Source organism: Aulonocara sp. 'chitande type north' Nkhata Bay, linkage group LG9, assembly GCF_057382095.1.
Source record: "Aulonocara sp. 'chitande type north' Nkhata Bay isolate Kocher_YH1m ecotype deep benthic linkage group LG9, A_spYH_male_GT1.1, whole genome shotgun sequence".
Lineage (NCBI taxonomy): Eukaryota > Metazoa > Chordata > Actinopteri > Cichliformes > Cichlidae > Aulonocara > Aulonocara sp. 'chitande type north' Nkhata Bay.
Genome location: NC_141352.1, coordinates 34,254,947 through 34,282,935, shown reverse-complemented (window position 1 = coordinate 34,282,935; position 27,989 = coordinate 34,254,947). Strand labels below are relative to the sequence as shown.

General features: G+C 41.8%; 2 protein-coding genes across 8 annotated transcripts; one reads left to right on the top strand and one right to left on the bottom strand.

Moving 5' to 3' along the window:
- Positions 1–34: 34 nt before the first annotated feature.
- On the bottom strand, positions 35–22,081 carry LOC147322711 (WD repeat-containing protein 37-like). Of its 5 annotated transcripts, none has more exons than XM_086307245.1 (15): positions 21,987–22,081; positions 20,537–20,803; positions 18,529–18,625; positions 18,338–18,433; positions 16,013–16,077; positions 15,607–15,672; positions 12,399–12,537; positions 11,861–11,932; positions 11,529–11,573; positions 11,274–11,350; positions 10,918–11,152; positions 9,342–9,483; positions 4,448–4,582; positions 2,342–2,456; positions 35–2,241 (listed from the first exon to the last, which is right to left on the bottom strand). In XM_086307245.1, the coding sequence occupies exons 2-15, from the start codon at positions 20,687–20,689 to the stop codon at positions 2,110–2,112; spliced, it is 1,569 nt and encodes a 522-aa protein (XP_086163371.1). In that variant the 5' UTR covers positions 20,690–20,803; positions 21,987–22,081; the 3' UTR covers positions 35–2,109. The 5 variants fall into 5 exon arrangements, with proteins under 5 accessions (XP_086163371.1, XP_086163372.1, XP_086163373.1 ...); XM_086307246.1 differs by lacking the exon at positions 21,987–22,081 and adding an exon at positions 21,413–21,676; XM_086307247.1 differs by lacking the exon at positions 21,987–22,081 and adding an exon at positions 21,425–21,676.
- idi1 (isopentenyl-diphosphate delta isomerase 1) lies at positions 21,790–27,733 on the top strand. Of its 3 annotated transcripts, none has more exons than XM_086307250.1 (7): positions 21,790–21,819; positions 23,534–23,688; positions 24,369–24,541; positions 24,625–24,717; positions 24,834–24,964; positions 25,069–25,173; positions 26,963–27,733. In XM_086307250.1, the coding sequence occupies exons 1-7, from the start codon at positions 21,805–21,807 to the stop codon at positions 27,173–27,175; spliced, it is 885 nt and encodes a 294-aa protein (XP_086163376.1). In that variant the 5' UTR covers positions 21,790–21,804; the 3' UTR covers positions 27,176–27,733. The 3 variants fall into 3 exon arrangements, with proteins under 3 accessions (XP_086163376.1, XP_086163377.1, XP_086163378.1); XM_086307251.1 differs by having other exon boundaries at positions 21,814–21,924; XM_086307252.1 differs by lacking the exon at positions 21,790–21,819 and adding an exon at positions 21,824–21,881.
- The last annotated feature ends 256 nt before the right edge of the window (positions 27,734–27,989 follow it).

Genomic DNA, 27,989 nt, shown 5'->3' with positions numbered 1-27,989 from the left:
TTTGAATAGGATGAAAAAGAGATGTGAGACTGGAAAAAGGAAATCACACGTTTTATTGGAAAGTGTCAAGAGAGCACGTACCCGTCACAATAAAGTATGCAAAGTAGATCACATAATGAAGTTTGAGGTGAATATGATTCGCTACAGTGAAGCAAAGCCCATCCACTCTATTTTTTTTTTTACCCCTACAGCCTGGCACGCAATAATTTAATGTATCAATCCAAAATCATATTTCCTCCAGGTTGAAATTCATAAGCGGGGCACGAATCGGGCCGTGCCGTTCTACCTGCAGATTAAAATGACATTGATACCGGTGGGCGCCAAATTGAGTTCCCTGAATGAAACAGGAATAAAAATCCTATCTTTGCTGTGCTCGGGAACACAATTAGTTCTTTAACAAGCATTTGGAAAAGTGCACTGATGCTTGGATGGATAAGGCCCATGCACCGGGTTTTTTCTCCTCAATGCAATGTAAGGCATTTCAATAAGATTATTACACTTTCAGATTCATGCTACTTCAGAATGCATCCCGTTTGTGTTGTGGGTAGAAACAGCAGTGAAGTCTGAAGCCAGATTTTTCAGTAAGTCACCTTTATACACCGAGCTACAGCTACAGCAGTCACACAGGTACACAGAGTCTTTTGTGTGGGTTTTACAGCACTGAAGTCGATTAAACGTGTGAGAAACTACAGCATGACTTCATGTTTAAAATATTGCACAAGTGTAACAATTGAAGCTTCCTGGAATCCAGTTAAGCCTATTTCTAGGCAAGTCAGAAGTCAAACTGAGATTCAGTGTGTATTTCAAGTTATAGTCACTGATTTCAAAATGGAAGAAAACAAAAAAGAAAGACCCGGACTTCACTCCGAGCACCAGAAACATCAAGTCAAGCTGGGTTATTGCTTCTGTTTTTGGATAAAGAGCGCTCCGTGCAGAGAGTAAAAGCGCCGCCAGCGACAAAGATGCAGGAAGTTATAGAAGACTGAGGGCTCAACACAAACTGCGAGAGCATGTTGACAGGAGCGCTACTGAAGCACAGAAATGACCTGACAAGTTCACTTAAGGATCACACAGTACAGCAACGCAGGGCTCAGGAGCTGGCAGCAAGCTAAAGAGGACGAGTCTATACCGAGCTTATGGACACCAGCAGCACGTAGGGAATACTGGAATATGATAATGCACAACACATTCCTGTTCACAGAGTCATTATTGCTATGCTCTTGACACTTTACATCCTCACAGAAAAGGCAGAAAAAAGCAACATGTTTAAAAAAAATAAAAATCCACTGTAAACGCAGAACAAGGCAGAGTTACAGTTTCAACTATACTGGAAATATGGAGGCTGGCTGTGAAACTGAAAGCATCAAAGGTAACAGGCAAGGGAGCGAATCTCAATCTGTCAAAGGTTTCCCACAACGCCTCAGACGCCGTTTGAAGCGCTCACCGACTGGCCCGGCAGCCCGCTCGCTGCACAGGTGATATGACGGAGATTTGTGATATGTTCCGATAAGAAATCTTCCAAATATTTGACCAAAAGGATAAAATAAAATAAAAGAATCACAGAACTGTCTCTGCCAAACTGTAAGACACATTAGCTAACAACAACAACCTGCAACACAGGTCACTTTAAACAGGCCACAATATATTATTTACACATCGTATTCTACAAACGGTTCTATTCTCTTGTGACTTTACAAGTAACATTTGCAAACTGAGTTTATCTACATGCAAGAGCGACGATTCAGCAGTAACTAAACAACAGTGCCGTGATCGGCAGCCCCGCGGCACACGGGTCAGAAATATATAGAGGAGGCTGGGGGCGGACAGATCGGACGAGCCTTGTCACAATTCACGATCCATGCTAAATAAGTGAAGGGTCAGACGCAGAAGGTCGGCTGTGTGGCCTCGTACACGCGTGTTCAGATGACATGAAAAGGCTTTTATGTGAGAGTAACTGAGGAGCAATTACTGTCTGAACTTGGAGCTCACTGCTGGAAAGCTGCGAAGCACATGACAACCAAACTGCTCGACAGAGGAAACACGCGTGTGCGAGGCCGCGGGTTACAGTGCAGACGTGTGCTGCGCCGTCTATACACGGAGGGACTCTGATCACTTCTCCTGCAGCAGGGCGGGGATGTTGATGTTCCAGCCGATAGCCTGCCGGTCGAAGCCGCACGTGAACAGGTTGCACGACTGGTTTTCTTCATTCCACGCCGTGCAGCACACCATTCGCCTGTGACCCTGCACACACACACACACACACACACACACACACACACGTTTTAGTTTATGGTAACTGATGCTAACAACCGCCTTCCCGTCCAGGTTATTCTGCTCTTACCATTCTGTTGCTGCGTGGAAGTCTGGCCAGCCTCACCCCGCTCATGTCAAACAGGCGTACTTGTCGATTGTCGTGTGGCAGAGCAATGATCTTCTGGTTGGCAGAGACGCTGATCCTGAAAGATCAGATGTAGTCGCACTTTAAACTGGAGCCAGAGTTTATCTGCTGACCCGAGTTCTCCTGATTGACTGGACCGACTCTATGTCAGTGATTTACTGAAAGAATAGAATTTAAATCTAGCCACGTCTGAAGCACATTTTCACTTTCTGTTTGCAGCACAATGATGACACTTACAATCTTGTCTGGTAAATGGTGGTGTGGTGCACTTTAAAGGAAGATGAAGATAAGGAACAATAACCATGTTAATATGAACATCTAACTGCCTTAACAGTACATACAATGCTTAACAAGTTTATTAGACCAGTGTTTCCCCACCACTGTCCTGCAGCACGGAAGATTATCGGGTTCCACCTGATTAGCACTCTAACAATTACATTCTCTTCCACTAGAGGGCACTACAACTACCTGCTGAAGAAGATGAAGATGAAGAAAAACAATTACAAAATAGTCATGCTGTGAGACGACACAGCGCATAATAGCAATAGATCAGTGGTTCCTGGGTTTGATCGAACCCCAGGGGTTTGGTGAGTCGGTCTCAGGGGTTCGGCAGAGCCTCCGCCGTGATATGCACGCCTCATTTTGTGCACCAGTAAAAAACATATGTATGTCTTGAATTTGAAAGAAATCCTATTTTATTTTTCACTAAAGAGGGGTTCAGTGAATGCGCGTATGAAACTGGTGGGGTTCGGTACCTCCAACAAGGTTAAGAACCACTGCAATAGATAGTTATTTGAAACGAAAAAGTAGTCAGTCTGACCTGGTTCCTGGAGAAAAGCATGAGTAGAAGAAAGCACAAAAAAGGTACACTGGGGACAAACCGAGCCAATTCCACTATATCTGGTGCGTGGGGAAAAATGATCAATATGCTTTTTGTGACATTTTTGTTTGGTCGTGTGCGGTGTGATTTTTCTAATGTGAAATATGTGCCGTATGCCAGAACCCTCTGGAAGGCACACAGTCTTTGCAGACTGCTAAGGATCAGACATCCAATCAATATGCAATCAATTATATAACTCTAAGCATATATGAGTATATATTTCTAAGCATAAATGACAATCCAACAATATAAACCTAACACTGGACTCCTCTGAGAAGTCCAAAATTAATTAAGTGCAACATTCATCCATCTATCCATTCTGCCGCTTATCCAGGTTCAGGTCACAGCGGTCTAAGCAGGGAAGTTCAGAATTCCCTCAGACCAGAGGTCTCCTACCAGCAGGACATGCCCGAAACAACGTGCCAAGGATGCATCTGGAACCATCCTGCTTAAACCACCTCAACTGGCGCTATTCGATGTGGAGGAGCAGCACCTCTACTATAAGTCCTTCTCAAATGATCTGTAAGGGAAAGCCCAGCCACCCTTTGAATCAAACTAATTTCCATCACTTGCATCTGCGACCTCACTCAAGAACATTCAATAACTAAAATTTATTTTTCTATTCAGGAATGCAAGTGAATAACTGTGATTTGACATTTAATCAAAAATAACAGTGCGCTATATTATTTTTTTCAGCTTTAAAAAAAGAAACCCAGTGAATTTCAAATTTCGTGGATAACAACAGTAATTACATTTTAGCATTAAAAATATCATTTTGACTAAAGAGCTTGCGCATACTGGTAATTACAAGTATTGGTAGTTACCATCACTTCTAATTTAGAGCAGCGGTTGCATAAACCGTACAGCGGGTGGTTTTCCAATACATTTGTTAAGCATAAAGTATAAAGAAAAGTATAATACACAAAGAAAATTTGATGCCCAAAATGCTGACTTTAACTACATCAGCCTAAGTTAATTACTTGTAAAATTTTAATTCAATTTATACTTTATATTGAATAAATAAACCTCAAAGCAATCTACGACTTTAAATTAATTTATAGTGTTGACAACCACTGACAGAGCGCTCAACCAGCCAACATATCAATTTAACACCATAGTTTGTAACGTCCAGCACCGCGTGCTACAGTTTCTCTCCTCCTGTCACCTACCTGTTCACAGCTGAGTCAGTGCGGATGGTTGCTATAGGCGACCTCATGTTCTTCAGATCCCACACCTTGACAGTACGGTCATCACTTCCTGAAACCACATTGTCACCCACTGTGAACACCGCAGACGTCACCGTGCTGCAAGACAAACACACACGACAGCGTTACACACTTGTTACGCACGAAAGCGTGCAAGCAGCAAACGGAGGTGGTAATGAGCTACTGTATGGTTTTCTATTTCAGAGATCATAGTTGCACATCTCTACCAGTCACGGAAAGAAGAAAGTTTTCTGAGTGACAAGTTATTAGTCACCCCCTCCCACAGGGCAGTGCTATTATTGTTAATACATAAAAGATGACACGAGCCGCACACATGCGTCACGGTGATGTGCAGACACTTGGAGCCACAGAGGGTGTGTCAGGTACAACACTGTAAAGCTGACACTGTGTGCTTCTTCGTTTATGATGCGACTCTGCATTGTTAAAACCTTACAAAGTGTCATTTTGCCACTTGAAGTTGGCAGGATCTCACTCGTGCACAGAGGATGTCACAGAGATGCGGCAGTCGGGACAAAGTGAAGAGATAAATAATGACTTGAAAACATTCACACCAGCAAACGTGTTTGAGCCATCAGGATGCTGTGAACGATGATTTCCTCTCGATGCATTGGCATTTAGTCACATTTTCTTTCTCTCAGTTTACGATTAAATGTGATGAAACACATGCTCCGAAGTTTGGGAACATTATACATATAACATAATACATACAAGTGTAATACACGGTTGCTCCTGATGCATTCATCAGAGCGTGAACATTAGACAGAAGCACTTAGAAATGTAGAGCAAAGTGCTTGTATGAATGTATAAAGCTCTTTGAGTACTCAAGTAGAGTGCACGAGCACTATATAAGAACCAGTCCGTTTACCGCGTCCTCTCAGAGCCTTTTGAGGTAACCTCAAGTACCCATTACTTGCAGCACTTTCGATGTATGCTTGGGCACCCCTAAACTATACACAAGTGTTTTATTGTTATGGTTTTTTATCCAATACAACGGAGCCACACCAATACAGTATATATATATATATATATAGATCCGCGATAACTCGTTAACATTTGACTTTATAGTGGAAATCTCCATGTGTTTGAAAACTTAAATGTTCTTTTGTCATATTGTTAACAAAAACAAATGTGTGCTCAAATTCAGGCAGTACTTTATTTAGTTGATCCTGTTGACAGGAATGTTTTGCACACTGGAGGCAGCAGTGCATACACCCATCCCTTCCTCCACCCCCCCTATATTCAGCCAGGCATGATTCCTCTTTAGGACTAAGGTCAGGCCTATCCATACATTTAACAGATCTTTAGCATTTTGAATCTATTCTACTCATTCATGGAGGTAAGTAAAACCAAAAGCCTGAATAGGCTTCCTCGTTCTTTATTAAGGTTCGTATTGCCTTTACACACACACATACAGCACTATCTTGGGTTCTACATCCCATCTTTTTAGGTAAAACTGGCTTCCTGCTTAATTTAAATCGACATGGCATTAAGGGCTAATTAGCGGACTAAACTTTGTGCTATTAGGGAGGTTGCGGCTCAAAGAAACTGCTCTATCGTTACAGGCACCTTCTGACATTGCAGGGTACAGCCCACCTGGGAATAAACGGAGAGCAGGGAGAGATAGCGAAGAGGAAAGATAGGAGGTGTGTTAGGTGGGAGGTGTGAGGGGAGTGTAATCAGACGAGATAATTGATTAAAAGGTTGATTAAGGTTAAAGGGTTTTTAGAATGGGTGTGAGGAAGGAGGGGAGTGTTCAGTAGTACTTAATGCTTTGCAGTGTCTCTGACAGCCAAGGTCGAGACTCTTTGTGAGACTTTAGGTGCTGGAGAAGAAGCGAGAGATGGCCGTTCATGCACACAAATACTGACGTTGCCACGGTTCGGTAGGATTTACACCAGCACTGAGCGTGCGAGTACAGGCTGCAGTATTCTCCTGAACAATAGGTGTCATGACTCATATAAGATGTGAAGAAAATGAGAACAATGCAAAACTTCCAACTTTTGACCAACTGTGATGATCTGAAACTCAAACTTGTTCTCACAAAGAAAACAGATCATTTCAATTTGATTTCTACAGCAACAAATCACAACAACAGTCACTTCACGGTGCGTTCCATTATAAGGTAAAGACCCTACAATACATCATTTTATCTCGCTGTCACTCACTCGTGTGAAAGAGTGAATCTCGAGAAGGCAGAAAGCTGGTGCACAGCCACTCGGTGAGTGTTTTCTTGGGGATGTGCTTTTTCAAAACAGAAACTTTATGACAGCCTCATGTGATACGTTTAAGCGACATCACAGCCCAGGACACACCTGTAGCTTCAACATCTACAAAGAAAGCCCTTTGGACAGTTACAGCTAGTCTTCACGTGAAGCTTCGGCTCAATCTTCAAATGAAAATACTTCCCCGAAATATAAGACATTTTTAACAGCACTCTGAATGCCTTTGTGTTGCTGGGTTAAATGTTTTTGTGCATTATAAATGCAAATATCACATGAAAGCAGTGTGTAAAATGATCTGGCTAGACTTATTATAACAGTTTGTAAGACTCCTTTGTATTATTGACATTGATACCAAACTGCATGTTAATTTTTCTTACGTAAAACTGTTAAGTGGACTGGATTTCTGTTCTGGCACTGAGGCTTTGGTCTAAGCGACTGCATTTAAATGTATGGAAATCTCAAAGAACCTTAACATGTGCTCACTGTTGAGTGGGTGAGAGCATAAGCCTAAAATGTTAATGAAAATATTCAGGTAGCGACGACTAAGAGGTTTAAGAGCACTCTGTTATTTTGCCATGCTGCAGATCTGACAGTCGCTGAGAACCCGGTAAGTGCTGTTGTATTCCTCCAGAGACAGGATGTCACATCTGCATGCAGACACACACGAGCACACATACGTACAGAGTTGCATTTCTCCAAAACTGCAATCAGATGTCACCGAAAGCCGTCGACGGCAGCAGAGACAAACGTGACATGGCAGTCCGTCTGTAGAGCAAGTCCGCTGTCATTTCTCGTTTGCTCTCGGTCGTTTTGTTAGCTCACGCGCAGTTGTCATTACACTGCAATTACGGCGGGGGTGGCGGGACAGAGGGGGCGCACGGCACTTTTAGCTGCCAAGGTTCGCTGTCAGGGAGCGTTAGCTGTAATTGCCAGTGAAGACGGTGAAAACGAGAGGCTGTCTCCCCTCTAGCTCTCAACCTCGTCTGCCTATTAAACTATTCACACTCTACTCTCTCTGATGTTTCCACAGGAGGGACGCGGAGATTATGCCATTTATGCCACACCATTATGTCATGTTGGAGATCCTGGGAAATTAGTAGGAGGAATGGCAACCTGTTAGTGCTCTAAGGCACTGTTAAAACAAGGATACCTCACAAGTAGTAAAGTGGGGAAACTGTAAAAACACACACAGAGTCAATGAGCTTCTTTCCAGCGTCCAGTCCATTATGCTTTCCTACTCGCCCAAACATACAGCAAAAGCCATGAGTTGATAAACAGAATACGCCTGTCTCAACTCCTCTTCTGCTTACTACTCCTCCAAACCATTAAAGCGAGTATTTAGGACTTTTTAGCATATTTGTTGGACCGAAATCACCAAGATATCAACACTGAGATCTAATCAGATTCTGTGTCTTATTATGTTTCCAGGCACTTGGCAGCAGTGTCACCGTGTTCTTTATAAAGTAAACAACAGGACTAAATATATTTAATAATTACTGAGCAAAAGGCCGAGAATGGATTTGCAAGCATTTAACAAACTAAACCAATTAATTCATCTTTGAAGTCTACATTGTGTTACTTGTTTACATCTCAGCTAAATTAGTATTGTTGGGTTTTCAACTCACTGATGCACACCACATGAGTGAAAACATGACATCTGAAGACTTTAAAGTTGTGTTCTTCTGAGATGGGCATCGTCTTCCATTTATACATATTTACAAAACTAAACTATTAATCAGCAACTTGAAAAACAGCTCAGCTGCATTCTTATTTACACTGCGTGTGTCAAGTGGCAGAAATACTATTACAGACTAGGCTTTTTGCAGTCCTGTAATGAGCCTGCAGAAGTTTGGGGAATCATTATGTCTGCCTGAAGGTCTACTTGTTGCTTTAAATGCAGCGCCACAAAGAAAGTGGCCATTTGTGAAGGAAATAAGGATGGAGGGAAGGAAAGGAGGGGAGGAGGGCTGTTGTTAACTGTGAAACACTGGTGCTTAATCTCATTACAGCAATTGTCTATGGGAGAGAATTAGAGTGGGATCTGCGGGAATTATACATGTTGGGGTCGTACATAATGAGCTCTGCCATAATCCCCCCACTTGCAATCAAAGGCTGCCAGCCAGCCGGCACACGCATGTAGGCACACACACACACACACACACACACTTGCACTTCTTGTGCCTTTTAAAGAGCACTGCCATTGAAAGCCACAGACAAGCCTGACAGTCATCGTTTTGAAATGAGCGGCTGCAATTGAGTGTTAACAGCGAGCGAAGTGCCAAATTACACAGAGTGGGGGGATTAACGCAGAAACGGACAGATAAATGAACGGGAAGAGGGAGGGAGAACGAGAGTCGAAGAGCAGAGAGGAGAAAGAGAAGCAAACTGTTGAAGTGAGGAGAAGTGCTCCGTAATGAATGAGAGGCAAGTGGAGGATTTGGCTTAGAGCAACAGGGTCTGTAAATTAATGTAAAAGGAAAAAGAAAATGTTGGAGGGATTTATGGAGGTGAGATGCTACAGCACCACCCTGTGGGCAAATTAAAGACTGCACCCACATTTAAGTATCTGTCAGGGAACCAGGAAGGAGGAGCGCGGGTGAGAGAGAAAGACTCACTCAGTGTGTCCCTGGAAGACGTTGACAGAGTGGATGGATGGGTCTCTGAAGTCCCACAGTCTGAAGGTGGTGTCTCTGGATGAAGTGACCACCAGCCGCTGGGTTGGGTGGGTACAGCAGTGAGTCAGCTCCTGGTCATGGCCTGAACACACACACACAGCACATTGTGTTGCATAAAATCACACCTTTTTAAGTAATCTCAACATAAAAAAAAAACAACAAAAACAACAGCGTGTGATTTTTACACGTCAGATTTTCTTTGGATTAAACCAGTGTAGGTGGAGCGTGGACAAGAAGGTGAAAAATATGAGGCTGAATGTGATTTCATGGAAAAGAAGAAAGCTTGTTGGTGCTATTGCACTGACCTTTTTAGTAAAATTCAACCTGGATCGTTTAGTATTAATAATGACTTTTTAAAAGTTGTAAGTTGGCAGCTTTTAAAAAAGAGTTTGAGAAACACTGAAAGAAGCAAGCTGGCTCCACAAACTACATGGATTTTATAATGCCTGTACCCAACATCAAACATCAGCATGGAGGAGAGGAAGGCACTCACATTGCTTAGTGATGACAACATTATCACCTGTCCAGCAGACAAGGGTAGGTGCACGGTTTTGCTAAACCAGAAAGACTATCATGAGAACATTTTGTCACTGCTCTATCACTCCAGCCGATCCAGGAGAAAAGGACAACTGCTGCCTGAGCAAAAACCTGTAGTGATCCCGTATGTGTCAGCAGCACTGGAACAGCTGAAACACATTTTCTCTAAACACCCTGTCTCTGTGGCTTTCAAACCCCAAAACACGCTGCACCAAAAACAGGTCAACCCCAAGGATCAGAACAGAGTAACACAGTGTACGCTGTTAAGTGCCAGGAGGATTGCCATAATTTATACATCGGGGAAACCAAACAACCTCTGGCTAAGCAGATGGAACAACACAGAAGAGCTACCTCGTCAGGCCAGGACTCTGCAGTCTATTTACACCTACAGGCGAGTGGACACTCTTTCAGTGATGAGGATGTACACATCCTGGACAGGGAGGAACGCTGGTTCGAGCGAGGAGTCAAGGAAAAGGGAAAGACCATCTCTGAATCAAGGAGGGGGCCTAAGGGTACATCTTTTACCATCCTACAATGCTGTGATTGCAGCCACTCCCCAACGCTCTGTGAATGGTACTCATGGTCATTGATCAGTGCTTGTTGATCAGTGGTTATGAAATTTTCCACATTAATGACTGACCTCACAGCCCATAGTTCATCAGTGGTGCTAGTTTCAGTCATTGTGCAAATGTACTGTTTATAAGGTTGGGAAAACCTGCAGCCAGCTGAGACTGAAGAAGTCACTTGGATGAGTGGTTTTTCCCACTGGAAACGCTACGTCCAGATGAACAGAATCATTTGTTTGGGATTTCCTTATCTGGATGAGTGAGCATGCCTCAAGATAAAATGTCTGTAGTTTCATATTTGAACTTTAATAACAGTCTGGTTAAACTGTAGAGTGTCATACAAAGTACACTAATGAGGAAGAAAAATAACAAAAACCCTGACTTCTGTTTACGACTCCTCTGCCATTACATACCAGTGAGCGTGTGAACCAGTTCAGAAGTCTCAACCTCGTACAGGTTGGCAGCACGATCCCAGGAAGCTGTCACCACTTGTCGGCCTCCCACTAACCAATCAGCTGCTATTACGACGCCCTGGTGGCTCTTGAGTGTTGCAGTAGCAACCCGGACCGTGGGCACTTCACAAGGGCCCTCGCCATCCACCTCGCCTTCCTCTCTGTCCGAAGAATCCTGGTCTTCATCGCACGGAGCCTGTGAAAGACGCAAAACAAAAGCTCAGTCGAGCTCCTGTCTTGTTTTGGTTTGATTCATTTGAGAGTAAAGTGACCTATTGTAGAAACACTGGGAAGAGAACAAGTTCAAAGCTACTCACACTGACATCTGGTGGTGGCTGTGGGGCTGGAAGCTGCACCATGTACCGCCAGATGTGAGCCGTCTGGTCCCCAGAGGCTGTGGAAAGTACAAATCAACAAAGAGCACAGCTCACATCTACACACGAGTGACTGCTGGAGGCAACAGATGCAGCAGAAAACGGTTGAAACGACGACAAGGAGAACAAACCTGTTGAAACAGATGCTATATTTAACGTAGTCGACTTGACAAGTCAAACATGCATTCAAATGCTTACCTGTGAGTGCCATCTGCTCTGTGGGGTGGAATTTGATGGAGTTGACTGTGCAAAGGGAACAATGAAGAGACGTCATCTAACAAGCCGTGTAAGCAAATGTTGACAGACAGTGTTACATCTAAGAATACGCTTCGAAATGCTTCTGCCATGAGCCAGTGTTTATTAACAAGAGATGTCGCACGACAGGCTGTACGTCACACTAAATATTGTTATAAGCACTCAGACAGGCTATTAAAACATTCTATTAGAAAAAATATAAACGATTTAGAATAATTTTTGTGTATGGACTTTGTGAATGTCTGTAGACAAATAAAGCTTTTGGCTGTGATTACCTGATCCTGCATGGCCAGCATACCTCAGCAGACATTTGCCCGTCTCTATACTCCACAGCAGCGCTGAGTGGTCTGTTAAGAGAGAGCAGGTATAAACAACATGCAGCCATTTCCATTTTTACAGTAACCAGCTAATGGTTTCACGCTGTATGATCCTGCCTTTATGTAATGGGCTGTATAGTCTGAGTGGATGTGGTAAGAAATTTCTGGATTGTTTAACGAGCTTCCTTAAAGATAAAACGAGGCCAACATGTTGTTTCTGAAGGACTGGTTTGGATAAATATTGATACTAAAACACTACTTGCGCTGCATCACCAGAAGTAATCAATCATCTTAAGTATGTTCTCATTTTCTGCTAATTGCACCGAGGCATCACAATTAATTTGACAAAGATATAATGATGCAAATATTGCTTGCAGCACCTTTAGTCTTTGCTATTTATTCTTATTTAAAACTAGGGTGCCACATGCTGCCTGTGTGTACAACAAAGCTATCATGATTGATTTATATAGTCTGTGAAGGGACTTTTTTTCTCTACCTGCAGAGGCAGTGCCCAGCACCACTGGCTGAGTTCGGGTGACACTGAGGTCCCAGATCCCATCGCGATGGCCCACATACTCCTTGAGCAGCTGGCACAAAGCCCGGGAGCCGGTGGTGGCTTTGAAACTGGACACGATCTGAAGCGAGTGTGAGGGAGAGAAAAGTATAACGGTTTAACAGCACTCAGTTAAATTATTAAAAAATGTAAATGTAATTACACTGATTACAAAATATAAGAATATGTAGAGTTTAACTTGTAGTTCTCCTGTCTTACTGCACAGCTTCATTTAGGCTCCGTAAATACTGATATAACTCCTAGCCAACACCTGGCTACATACAGGTATTGCCAGTTAACTGTTACTCGTTGTCAAACACAGTAAAAGCTAATGCGTTGCTTGCCAGATTAGATCAAGGGTGTGTATCACAAAACAAGGTCACCTGGAAAGGCGTCTTCTTAGGAAATAGGTTAAGTCTCTTTGAGGTGTCATTAATCCTAACTGTACAGCTAAATGGCTCCAAAGCAATTTAACTTAAGGACATGGGAACAAAGCCAGCCTGACATTTCTCCCACATGATCATAATGACGGCAAAGGTTTTCATTAAAGAGATGAGCAATAAGAATAATAAGTCGTTTTTACTTTTGGTGATAATTATGTCAGAGATAAAAAAGGTTTTACTACAAACTGAAGTTCGATAACCAATTACAATGGAATATTAATTGTGCATGCTGTTTATGAATTCAGTTAATTACAAAAGCAACATTACAGCTTTATCGCGTACCTGTTTTATTTTTCAGCACAGACTACCTGTGCTGGTCACCCTCTGCATTGGCAGGTCGAGCCTTCCTTAACTTTTAACTGTTTTTAATGTTTATCAGTTTATAACCGCTCATGTTGAAAATGCCAAACACATTAAAAAGACTTCACTTTGTGGTAATTCTGTTTGTCTAATCACATTAGTTATATTATCGGGAAGTTATTTGAATATCTCTATACTGTGTTCCTCTATTTAAAGTTATACGTTTTCATTGTTAAATGTCAGCTTATCAGAATAATTTAAACTGGCTTTGTGATACAGACCCCAAGTGTGTTTGTACACTGCGACACTTTTATGTTTGCCATATTTGTGATTTCAGATTGCGCCACACTGCATGTCACTAGAGTATCAAATTATCGAGAGGACAGATTGTGATTGTCCTTGTAAACGACCGGTGCAACCTCTAAAAATAACTAGTGGTCTGATTGCACATGGACCCGTCACTGCAGGCTACCAGATAAACAAACTAAAGTGCAGTTTCACTTGTCACAGAGCTGTCACAGCCAGTACTTTACATGCTGCTGCAGACAGCTGACCACAGCAACAAGCTAACAACATTGCTAGACATTAGATGCAGCAGCAGCAAAGTATTTGGTTCATGAGTGCCAGACTGTGTTAATATAAACTCTTATTCTGTCCAGAGTGTTTATATTCACCTTGCGCTCTGATGCAACCTTACTATACACCTCCTGTTGTTAGAGCAAAATAGCAGACAAGATGAGTGAATAGCCCAGTCAATGTCAACCCCGTACAACACTGAAGCTATAGTTAGTCAGGATCATTAGTTTCAAGTCCCCTCCATCTTTCCAAAATTAGTTTTTGGTCATGTTTCTTAGCCAGCTGAGAGGTTAGTGGTATTGTACATAGCTGCTACTTCTGTCATGGGGTTAATTAAAGAAGCCTTTTCTTGATTCCCTCAATGCTCTTTTCACTGTGGCTATATTCAAGGTTTTTCTCTGCATTAAAAAAAGCAGAACAGCATTTTACTTAGAACACAAAAGAAGAGAAAAATGATTCTTCTATTACTGTAAATATAGAAATGGAAAAAAGATAAATATTTATTTTAGGTATTTTTCTATTTTACTAATTTTATCTGCACTCGTGTAATGTTTAGCTCACACCAGTTTCCTCTCCTCTGCTCTCACTGTGTGTGCATGAATGTGGAGAGGAGCAGAGCAAAGTAGGTGAAGTGAAGATAGAATATGGTAGTTTTTTCATTACAACAGATTTCGATCAGACAGAGATCAGCCCTGAACGTTTTAACCAGATGTAAAGATGCTAGAAGCTATACTGCTAGTGGCAGGGATGCTAGCTCGAGGGCATCAGCTGTCCTGCTGATGTTTCATCTGTAACCTGATGGCAAGTACAGATACAGGTTTCTACCAATTAGAGAGGAAACACTTCATCTAGCTTTATAAGACAAAAGGCAGCAATTTTTCAGATTAATGAAAAACCTGGTGTTATTTTTTTTCAAAATCTGAAATAGTTTTACAAAAACTATCTGTTAATTTCAAAGGCAGAATAATAGTAATCATTACTAACAACATCTGTATGGGAAAGACAACAAAAAGAAGCTGAAAGCAGACCTGTCCAACATAAGCCAATGCGGGGGAACACTGATCAAAACAAAAACAAAAAAACAAATAAACAACACCCCCCCCCCAAAAAAAAAACAAAAACAAAAAAAAAACAAAACACAAAACACTAATCACTGGTCAAGTTGCCAGTTAACTGTGGATAACATAAAATCCGAAAACAGGAAAAACAGCTAGCTGGCTCAGTCAAAACAAGGCATAATGTGCAGACAAAATCTTTTATATCAATTGTTTGAACTGTGCAAAAACTTAACTGTAAAAACAACAAAACTTTATGAAGGCAGGGATCGTGTGCCGGACTATTTTTTTAAGGCGACCAGCAGAAACTTGAAATTACTAGCACAAAAGTTCCACAGAAATCATTGTTGATAGATGTATTATGTTACCTTTCGGGCAATACAATGTTGCTTCCTCATTAGAAGTCTTTAGGCCTAGTCTTTGTGCTTAGCTAAGCTATCCAGCTACTAACGTCAGCTCCCCCCAAAATTGGGACTGCTTTTGATCTTCTCATCTAGCAAGAAGGTAAGTGTAGCCAACTGACACGGTGTTTGAAATAGCTGATGAAAAGTGACTCAAAGAATCGCCAAAGTAATGAAAGGCGATACAAAAAAGGATAAACAAATAAAATATAAAGTAACACTTTGTACATCTAACAAATGCAGCTTTGCCCAAATGACTTGAGTATGAGTGCAGAGCAGAGAAGGAGTCAAGTTCAGACTGCAGTTAAAGAGACATTCAAGCCACCACCGCCTCCCCCATGATGCTTAGTGGCAAACAGAGCATTCAGGAAGTTACCCATGAATCTCCGCCCCACAACTCCCATGTTGCCACACTGAAGTTGCGAGGTCCACCTAATTTGCCCTGGAAAGTGTACAAGCACTGTGTCAGAGAGTCAAGAGATTACAAAGGACAAAGTCATGGGAGATGACATTTTGTGGTAAATGCTGTAGTACACACACTTTCTTTTACCCCTGTGATTAAAATCTTCAATCATATCAGTGAATTATTTGTTTACCCACATTTTTTAAACAGATTATGATCTCCTCAGAGGAAGATTCTTCCTTCCTCTCACTCAGCATTACAGGGGCTTTCCACAGTCAGTTACTTCACACAGGCCTGAATCCCAAAAGCTCAAATATTTACACACATGACACGTCTTACGAGCTCTATTGAACGGGCTAACGTGGCTTGTGCCAGGTACCTTGCTGGTAGAGGCTTTGTAGGTCGTCTTCAGCTTCTGTGACAGTTGACTGGTGCTGTGGCTGGCTGTGTGACAGAGACACAAAGAACAATGAATGAAATTCATTACCCAGTGACAGAACTCTTGCTTGCTTTTATTCACTGCTGCAGTAACGGTCTCGTAAAGTGTCAAGATTTTAAAATAGCACACACCTTGACAATACAAAGCCTTGTTGAGCGTTTCTAGTTATACTATCTACACTGAACATTTATGCAGTGTAAATGTCCCCGTGTCCAGCAAGGACGGAGCTGTGAAAATACTGTCGAGAGCTCAGCTTCACAAAGTGTGATCACCAGTTAAACTGAGCTTATTTTAGAAATCCAGGCTGGCTTTAAGGATATTAGGTGTCATAACAGAGGGTTTACATAAGTCTGACCTATGTGAGTGTCTCACCCCAAGCAGTAATGAACATCGACCAGTTTACAGAACGTGTCATCATTGTTTGTACAATTTTTATATGGCATCTTATAGTGATTCACAGATTTCAGTCACTTGCTAACTTGCTAACCTGGTGGCCAAAAACGATTACAAAACGTTACTCCATCACGACAGCCGATAGTGGACACTCAGTAGTACTGCAGGACTAAAGTGTTTGGGGGGTTTTCTCACCTTGCACTGCTGCCAGGTTAGAAGCTTACAGCTACATGTATTTTCATATGTATTCCAATCTCATGTCTTGTGGAAATTTACAGTGTAGGGTCAGAAAAGTTCCAATAACATGAATTTGTCACATTTGTCATACATCTAATGTCAGGTAAATTGTTCCAACAGTTTAACTGAGACACCACTGACAGCCGGGGCTGCTGAGAAGAAACAGGGACTGGTACGTTTGGCCTGTAAGGCAGGGTTAGTTAAAGCTTATTAGTGCATCTGATAGCACAGGAACCTTCTGGTATTTTCGATAAGTTAAACTTATAGACTTTCAAAGGGCCGCCATACTGTTTTTGGCCTCCAGGTGGGCATGTGCCTCAAGCTCTGAAGTCAAATGAAAACTATGGATGCTGCAGTGAAAATCGAGGCAACTGTTGGCATTGAAAACACATTTACTAAAAACAGGGATACACAGCCAGGCAGAGGGTCACTGGAGAATATTTTCACCTTATGGAGGCTGCTGGATGCCCAAATAGTAAAATCCAAGTAAACATTAGCTCCTAGAAAATGTTCACTCACCCTGTACAAAGAAAAAACAGGTGGCTCATGCAAATGTGTAGCCATGCCATATAGCAGCCTGGTCAGCATATAGACACAACATAAACAAACACAGCTGGTACAAACATCTGCCATAAAAAGAAGTTTTAAAAAAAAGAAAAGAAATGATAAATTGTCTTTTTAGGCTGTGCAGGTAGAGTCTGCCTGTCTGAGAGAGCCGATAAAACATCTCAAATTAAACTTTGTTGCTTTCATTAACCTTCACTTTAATTCTTATTCATTACAGCATTTTTTTAAAGGTAGAAAATATCCGTGTCCTTCGCTATTTTATCTTGAATATTTTAAAGTTATTTTGGTATTATCTATAATTTTGTAAACATTTAGTTGCTTGTATCTTTGTACTTCTCTTCTTTTCGAATGCTATCGTATGTTTGAGTGATTTGGGGGCACATTTCCCTTCAATTTATGTTCCTGGACTCCTGGTAGTTTGGGTCCAAAATGTTTTTTGTGATACTTTTTGAGAAATGTCATGACATGGATGTGATGCAGAACACGAAAAGCTGGCTAGAGACAGAGTGGGAATGCCACTGTTTGTAATATCTCTCAGATCAATGCAGGAGAAATCAGTTTACTGAAAAGTCCCACACCCCTTTGTGGGTGTTACGGTGCCACTCAGCCGGCGAAATTCACCGCCTTTGTGATGCTGGCGACTCCTCTGTCTTCAGCCTGTGGCAATAACACTGTGTGGACTGTGATCAACAACTTCCTCGAGTTTTAATCAGCAGTTTAATCATTTACAAACGCCCTACAAGTCACCATTTATCTATCTGCATCGTGACTAAACCACAGTAACTCAAAGAACAAACACAGTTTGGCTTCCTAAAGGTAAAAATAAAAACAACTGCTCATATGTGTACAGCTGTTTTACGACAGTCTGTCACAAAGATGACACATAAGTAACATGCCAATTTAAATCTTTATGTTTATCAGCTCCCAGGGAGATTACTTCAGCCACCATGGGATGAGATATCCACTTTAAACACAATCAATATTTTCCATTTCAATTTCCAAAGACTTCTATTAACTGTACTCAGTGTAAATTACAGATTTAATAGATTTGTGTTGGAAATTACGGACCTTTTGTTTTCAAGGCTCCCTTGGTGGGGTCTCCTCCCTCAACAGCCTGTCCATCTCCAGTCAGCCGCTCATTCAGTGATTCAATTTCCCGACGTACTGCAACGTAAGACAGCCATGACGTGTCAGTATTTAAACACTGAAAACGTCCACTCAGTAAATGAGCACTGATGCGTACACTGTCAGTTACTCACATTCAAGGTTTTCTATGTAGAGATTCTCAAACTCCCGTTCAATCTGACCAAACAGGTCAAGAAGATTGCTCCGCAAAGCGAGAGGCAGCTTGGAGTCCTGGACAGACAGAAAACAGAACCACACAGTAAGGTCATACACACGGCACGCTTCAAGGTCAGGAATGTAGAGCAGGAATTCGCTCCACATCCTCAAGTGTGGCGTAACATAATGTAGCATAATGCTATGCCAAAAATGCAGAACTGTATAACAACAACATGTTCTGTTATTACAGTCGGAAGTGAAGTTTGTGACTCTTAAAAGTAAAACGTTTAACTGAACACACGTGTTTACGCGATTTAATCGGGCAGCAGATGAACTTGTGCGAACTCTTGGCCACAGTTTGAGCTACAGAGCTACAAGCTAAAAACAAATAACTACACAACAGGAGTGTCCAACCAGCCTCTACTAACTTACCTCCATGGTGCAGTCCTAGATGTACCCAGTTACCAGCTGACCGCCAATCTCCACCAGACTAGCATGTGAAGACACATAAAAGCTGCCATGAAAACACTAGATTCAGAAGGCTGCGTCTCACAGCTCCCTGAGCGCTGCTGCTGCTTCAGCCGTCCAAAAGACAACGATACCAAACACTTCACTTGTCACCCTTCAGCTGAGGCACGTGTTAAAAAAACCAACCGCTTGGCACAATGACGTTAGCCGCATGACCATTCTGTCATCACCACGTTCACACACTTTATCAAAAAAAAGCCCAAACAAATAAATAAAGGTCATTTAAGAAGTAACAGGCAGGCCTTGTGAATTTAAAGCTGCTTTAGTAGTGGCACTTAAACCTGCAGCTTGCTCAGGCCAAAGCCGGCAGCGTTAAAAGTGAGGAAGAATATCTGTTCTGTGTAAAATATGGGTCCATAAAACTGTCTGTGTAGGTGTAGCCAGTGCTGCAGGGAATAGAGGAGGTACATCCACAGCGCCAGCCAGTCTTGGCAATAAACAAAAAAGGACTGTTGAAAAGACTAATCAGACCTGAACAAGCGGCCCATATTAAAACTTGATGAGACAACAGGCGAGTGCAAGCTGAGCTCTAGTTTTAGTGGCTGACAAAGCGCAGAAAGTAAAAGGCAAAGGATTTCCATGGTCTGGCAAACTGACAAATTCAACCATCCCATTTTTGAGAGCGACTGATAAGTAGGTCATCCAACGTGTTTTTCATTTTAACCCTACACGTTGTCTATCATCTCCCCCGATACGAGAAACCTGTCAATACAATGTGAAACACTCACAAACCATCTGTTGGTCTTATCTGGGAGATGACTTTCAATAAGGTCGCTGTAAAGCCAACTCCCAAAAGTTAACAACCAAGATATTCTTGATCAAACAGAAACAGTTTTTATTATCTCAGAAGGGAAGAAGCAACTGGTCTGCACCAGGAAATGGCTGCTCGTGAACAGGTTCCCACTCTTCCCTTTTCTGGAAGAAATAAATCAATTGTAGAACTAATTTAGAGAACCGTGTTTGGAGAAAGTTAATAACCAACTTGATACCAGAGACACAGGCGAGTACTTTGTTTTAAAACAAAGAAATGAGTAACCAAAGTCTAAACCCACAGAGGACAGAGACAGCATTAACTTTTTGACTAAGAAATATCTGCCCAAGAAACTGCAGCTACTGTTTCACAACAAGGAAGAAACTCATAAACACGTGAAAGCGTGGCGTTGTTGATGTTGCAAGTACAAAATAAAAGAAATGCTGCTTAACCGGCTCATACTGTACTCTTGTGAATGAAAGAACCAGCCTCGCACCAAAACAGCCTAACAATAAAAATGCTACTTATGCGAGAACAGCCTGCTCTGTCTTTTAAAGTGAAACTCTGTGTGTTTTACACCTAACATATGTTATTACGCTGTCTTCAAAACTTCAAGTTAACATAGATTGCTTGTCTGCTGTTGTCGATTTGCTTGTGTGTAAATGAGAAAACCCATGGGTCCATGTCTTTGTGTATTTCCCCCTCACCTGTCCATCCAGCATGTCTCCTCTTTGGATGCCTCCCGGCCTCTCCTCTGTGCTGTTGGTGCGCCTGATAGACAAACTGTGAGCCTTGCGCTTCTGCTTGGGGTGACGGGCAGCTGAAGCAGAGCCGCTGCTGCTTCCGCCCTCCACAGGCATACCTCCTACCTCGTGGGTGGCCCTGCCCCCTGTTCACACCCTACCTGAGAAACAGGTAAACACTGGCTGGACTTTCTGGTTGGCTGGTTCAGGCTTTCAGTTATCGCCACCTGTCTGTCAGTGAAAAGAAAGGAAAATGCAGGTTTAGCCCCATTACATGAATTCTTTAAGGTAAAACAACCTAAATTCTAAATCCATTCAAAAATCCCAACAATTTAACTATGTGTTCACGTTATTCTTTTACACAGGGAAATAATAGATATAGAAAGTGCATTTAGACCTTTTGTCCAATTAATAAAGAGTCCCGAGGTAAATGGTGTCGCCTGAATTTACAATAGACAGCCAGTAAAGCCTGAAAGACCCGATCATCTTCTAAATCGTACATTTCTTTGCCAGCAGATATTACCACATTAATTACAGGATGTTATTGAAGTTCTGCAGCGCTGTATGTCCGCTGCTTCCGTTATTATAGCGCAGTATGATAGTAAGCCAGAGGACAACGGGTAATAAATATAAGCCAACAGAAATTTTATAGGGCAGGCAATGATGTGTAATAAATATTAGCTCGCTCGTTATATATAAGTGAAACTGAGACTGGAAACGGTAAAAACGCCTGAACGCGTCGATTCATAAAACAGTACGTCTATTAACTACCTATGAAAAATTAAAAGGTAATTTGACATCATTTTGATATACAGGTACACGAAACAAGACGACACTCACCACTGTCATTACCTGACTGAATCTATACACGCCAAGCAGCCCGAGAAATTACTAGAGCTAAACGCTAGCACGAGCTAACTGCCACATATCAGCTTCCTCGCGGCATCTTAGACCAAACAGCGCACAGCAGCTAAAGGACACGACGGGTTATATCATCTCTAACGTCGCACGAGCTCGTGTACGCTAACAAGTTTGCATTTTTTGACAAGGCTGTGACTCATTAGTTTGGAAAGTGGGTGATAAATTATACTTTTATTACAAAAAGTATCAGATTTTTATTAGAAAATTTTGACACATGACGTATATTATTTGTGCACTCTACTTCCGTGTAACGTAGACCGTGTTTGCACTTTGTTAGCCAATGAGCTGTCACGCGGCTGGGAGGACAACGAATGAAAAACCGTGAGGTTAGTAACTGGAAGCGCTAGTCGTTCCGACAGACTGCGCCCTAAAACACCGTTGAAACACGGTAAAAGACGTGATTTGCAAACCGTAAAGAAAGTACAGCTTTCGTGAGTAATTGAATGCTTTGTCGCTTTCTCCGTAGCGTGTATATACAACAGCCGGTGCATACTTATGTTCAGTTGACAGAAGCCTGGGTGGCGCAGATGTGCTGTGCAGTGGTCCGATGGCGTGTTGACAGTCGGGGCTTGGAGGAAAACATGAAGCAGAGTCTACGGGAACGGAGCTGTTGAGAGTCGTTACCATTTTCAGCTTAGACCTTAAAGTTGTTTTATGCAATTGCATTTTAACTTGGAGTGTTTGGATTTGGATTTGTACTTCACTTCTTGTTTGCTCCCTTATTCCTTTTATTTTGTGTGGCCACTATTAAAAATATGAGTTACCAGGTAGAATAAATGTTAGATGGATTCATTGCACCATCTTGTGGTACAACTTGGTATTGCCCTTCTTTCTTCACCTTCTCTAGATAGCTTTGGTAAATAGGTAAGGAAGGTTTTGACGATGAAAATTTAAAATAAGTAGCTTTAATGTTTTATTAATACATAACTACACTTGATTAATATAACGCAATCATACTTGTGTTTGCGTAAACTCCTATACAATGTTCCTAATATATATATATATATATATTATGTATATATGTATATATATGTATATATGTATATATATGTATATATGTATACATATATACGTGTGTGTATATATATATTTATTTATTTATTTATTTATTTATTTTTTTTTTTTTAAATTTAATTTATTTATTTATTTGTATTTTTTTTAATCAAAGTTGCATCATCGAAATATGTCCTCCTCACTAAATTAAATATATGTAATATGATGCAGTGCCATTATAAATGCAGGGCCAGACTGTAGATGGCTGTCTGCATATTTATAAGCATATATGCATAGTACACTTATGGAGAGGTGTAGCCACAGTTATAAAAGTGCAAAAATGTCTCTGTTAGATTGCAGAGGCAAAACAAGAGAGGCATTTTCCTGGGTGAAGTGGATCACTAGCACAATAGCCTCATCACATTTTCATTTTATTTGTTTTGCCATTGTTGAGTAGAGCCATGCTTTAAAGCTAGCTGTATACCTGGTGAATCACCTTGTACTGGTTTCAAAGAGACATGAAAGATGCTTCCCAAAATCTGACCGTATCGGCTCAGTGTCCTCCTGGTTACCGTGATTGTTGCAGAAGCAGTCATGTGAATGATTAATGGAGCTTGAACTGCATTAACTTGCCGGAAATATAGGTGTTTGAGAGTTTCACTACCGAATTGTATGAATTAGTGTAACTTACAGTCAAAACAGATCAGTAGAATTCAGTTGAAGGGACATAGTGGGCTTGATAAGCGAGCCTGCACCCTGTATTAAGTTCTATGGCTTTCCTATATGGATGTAACATGAACTGCACTTGATCTAAAACAGGAACCTTAATGCTAAAAAAAATCGAGTGTTTGAACAGCCGAGCTCTCTCTCTCTCTTGTGTCATTGTAAATTAAATATATCTGAATTATAGAGTGGTGGTAATCTGGCAGAATAACCTTGTCAAGAAGCGTGATTTAACCTTCCGATCCTGACCCACTGCGATCCTGGCCGTTTTTTTACCGACAGCCACACCCCCGGTCCCCGTGATTGGTTTTCTGTTTCTCTCAGGCCATGGCGCGGGCTGTGTGGGCGGTCCTCCGGATGCTATCCAGGGAGGGAGCCGCTGTGCTGAAATCAAACGCACCTTGTGCCACCACAGGAGCTTTGCGGCGATCCAGACCTGCGTGCGCAGCTGTTACTACCTGCGGCAGAGCGATATCCAGGTAAGATGGAAGGACGTAGGTTTCTGAAACAGGCCCAAAATACTGAGTTTAAAAGCCAGCTAACGGTTAAGCTTATTAGCCGTAAACAGGAAGTAACGCTGTTTTTTGGGCTATTGATAGCTGAGGGCCGCAGCGCGTTTGTTTGTATGCTCCGGGTTATCACAGCTACCAACAAAACTCAGGCCAAATTCTGTCTAAAACAAAGTCTTGCACTTGACATAGCTTTACATAAGGGTTAAAGAACACACTGTTATGGTCGTGGCTCAAATCCTCAGTATATTGTCGCCAGTACGGCATGCTTTATATGTTGTAGCAGGTGTATTTAGTAAACTTTTGTCTTAATATAAAAGCTATACAGAACTAGCAAGATACCAACGTTTCATGTGTTTCAAAGAGGGTTTCTTGATCATTTCACGGAGTCTCTTGATTTTGGATTTTCAGTGTTATTGCTATACAATATTCCTTGAGTGTGAATATTGAATCCTAAACTTGGAATAAAACGCAAGGTCCACTTTCTAGAGCTTTCAGAAGCACCTCACAATAATCATTTTTTCATCTACTGTAAAACTACAGAAAAAAATACAACGGTGAAGCCTGTCATTCAAATGAAAAGTGCCATTTAAAAGCCAACACTGATAAATTGGTGAATCATGAACTGTTTGCTACCCTGTGCGCTGCAGTGAAGTCAGACACCTGCAGTCTGCAGCCAGAATGCCCGAAGTAACCACCGATCACCTGGATGAGAAGCAGGTGCAGCTTCTGTCCGAGATGTGCATCCTCATCGACGAGAACGACCTCAAGATCGGAGCGGACACTAAGAAAAACTGCCACCTCAACTCCAACATCGACAAAGGTGCCTGTCTTCCACATTAGTATCCACACAGGTATTGTTCTGCATCACTCATTTCTATGCATGTTGTTTGTTCTTGCCAACAGGTTTGCTGCACAGAGCCTTCAGCGTCTTTATTTTCAACAGCGAGGAGAAGCTGCTTTTACAGCAGAGGTCTGACGCCAAAATCACTTTTCCAGGTCAGTCTCACTACTTTTAAATTCTCCTGCGGTCCCCTCAGAGGCTGCTTTATCAAGGCTAAGCAGTATTTATAGGTTTTAACAATCCTCTGTGTCTCTGTGTGTTTTTTGCGCAGGCTGCTTCACAAACACATGCTGTAGTCATCCTCTACACACAGACAGTGAGCTGGAGGAGAAGGATGCGTTGGGGGTGAGGAGAGCTGCTCAGAGGAGACTCGGCGCAGAGCTGGGTATTCCCATGGAGCAGGTGTGTGTTTCAGTTCCGACTTCTACCCACACTGGAAGAGGATTACTAAGGATTGTGGCAAATCTTCGCTTGTGTGTGATCTCCGCTTTCCTGTTTCTCCTCAGGTGACTCCAGATGAAATGACATACCTAACAAGAATCCATTACAAGGCCCAGTCCGATGGGGTTTGGGGAGAACATGAGATTGACTACATCCTTTTTGTGCAGAAGGTAGTGCTGTAGTATCTGTTAGATACAAATGTATGCAGTGGATATAAATGGTGTGCATGACCCTCAAAGCTTTTCCCTTGTGTTACAACCTGCATAGTTCAGTTGAAAAACATTCAAATCTGTTATGGGAAAAATCTAAAAGACAAAAAATGGACAATAGGCTGCTTGCATAAGCATGCACACATTTAAACTAGAACTTTGTTGAAGCAACTTTTTATTTAATTACAGCATTTACCCTTTTTGGGTAAAAATCCATCAGCATGGCACATCTTGACTTGGATACATTTGCCCACTCTTCCTTGTAAAAGTGCTCCAGCTGTCAGATTGTGAGGTCATCTCCTGTGCAAAACTTTCACTAAAAGAAAATATTTCCTATCTTGATCTGGATATATGCTTGGGGTCATTGGAGGTGAAATTCCTCTTCATCTTCAGCTTTCAAGCAGATGACTGAAGGTTTTGAGCCAAAAGCGACTGGTGTTCATAATTCCCTCCACCTCGACTAAAGCTCCAGTTCCAGCTGATAAAAATCAACTTCAAAGCATGATACCGCCACCACCATGGCTCACCATGGGGATGGTAACATGCTTTTGAGAGACTTTAGCATTTTTTTTGCAAATTGTGCCTGGGCTTGGATGTCTTTCTTTGTCAGAGAAGGCTTCCGTCTTGAAACCCTGCCCCATAGTCCACACATGTGACAACATACAGGATGTTGTCATATGTAGCACACAACCAGTACATGCCGAATATACCTGCACATCCTTCAGTATTGCTGTAGGTATCTTGGCAGCCTCCCTTATTGTACGTTTTTAATTATTCATATTTTTGCCCACAACAGATCTGTTTGGTTTTCAGATGAATTGTGCAGAGGTCAAAGTTCATGTTAATGGTGGGAAAAGAGTTGAAATAATTTTTTGTGGTCTTGTTTTTTTTTTTAACATCATAAAAACCTGGCATTTTAACAGGGATGTGTACACTTTTATATCCACTGTACTCAGTGATTTTTGTTTTAACCTGAAAGGCTAAATCTACCTTACACAGTGTGCAGGCTTGATGTGACAGCTTCATTTCACCTGTGTAAATAACAACCCTTGGCCTGAGTTTACCTCTGAGTACATGAGTTCTGTGGATTTAAAAGAATAGCTTCATTTAGGAATATGCTTCATGTACACAGGATGTAATCATTAAGCTCTTCAAACTAACTTGTGGTCACTCTGCAGGACACTGATGTGAGGTGGACCTGCCTCAGGTGAAACTGCTCTAATGTGTGTGTTTGTGACTGGCATGCAAAAATTAAAATGCGCATATATTAGGTGCATGTTAGCTCAGTGAGTCACTGACCACAATCATACAACTGAATATTATCACCTTAAATTTTAAGGTGTTCTACAGATACAATTCCATGATGATTTAAAGTTAAGCATGCAAACTGTGACAGCCCACATTAAACATGTCCAGTTTTTCCTATAATGAGGTCAGCGTATGTGCAAGTAATGGCTCATGACTCTGTATCATATAGAGAGCGTCCCTAATGTGGTCTCAAAGGCATACAGCTCTGGGTATGAGCACAGAGGCCTCATGTTTACAAGGTGCAGACAATATGAGAGAGTACCGGCTTAGAGGAAGCAGGAATGGAGCAAAAAACATGATTACTCCTGAGCAAATTAACTCTACAGACAGCTGTTTTCATTTATCTTGATGTAACGTGTATCTGGATTTCATTTGTCTGCGAGTCTGCCTTTTGTCTATTAGGATTGTCTTTGATGCATGACTTTCTTATGCCTCTCCACAGGACGTGGACTTGAATCCAGACCCCAATGAGATCAAAAGCCACTGTTATGTGAGCAAAGAGGAGCTGAAGGAGATGTTGGAGAAGGCCAAGCGCAAAGAACTGGAGATCACGCCCTGGTTCAGTCTCATTGCAGAGACCTTCCTCTTCACGTGGTGGGACAACCTGCAGAACCTCAAACAGTTCATGGATCACCACAAAATCCACCGCATGTAATTCTATCCAGGATCCGGCTCCTCTTCCAGCATTTCAAGCTCTTTGATTTATGCAGAACTGACATAAAAATACAGTCGGCTGAGCTGCTGGAGAACTGAAAATAAACCTCCACTCAAGATGTGAGGTTTCCACTAGCTACTTTGGAGAAGGTGTAGAGCTTCAGCACTGTAACGCAAAGTAAAGAATGTCTTAGTCATGTGATCTATAAGGTGATTTATGTAGGTTTGTAGCACTGAGATGCATCCATCTTCACTGTAGATCAGACGTTTGCTGTAGTGCTCACGTGTCATCTTTCAGGCAATAGTTCGGATGAGCTGGGTTCACAGCCTGAGCAGAAGGTGATGTTAGCAGGAAATGTGACACTAAATAAGAACAGCTCCACAAAGGCAGCAACCTATTTTTATATAATAATGTGAAGTGCCTGATTATAGGTCGTTAGCCTGAGGGGATTAGTATCTCTAAGTCACAACTGCTATCACTCTGCATTGTTGAGTGACATCAGTGAACAAGCTGTATCTTTGTACACTTTTACACAATAAAGTATTTGTGTGAACTTTGCACGAGCATTTATTTTTGAATTTTAGATTCAATTGATTCACTACTAGCTGAATAATACCTTGATTTTTGTGGTAATAATTTCAGTAAGTTGTACATCTTATATCAAGTCGAGCTTTTTGAAACCAGACCTCAACTGAGAGGCCAAGGGAGAGATTATATGGTGGTGATTTGGCAATATCATGGGAGGTCTGCCCTTAAGTATACTTTGCTTTATCGTTTCTTTGCCTCACGGGGGGAATGTAACTCACAAAATGAA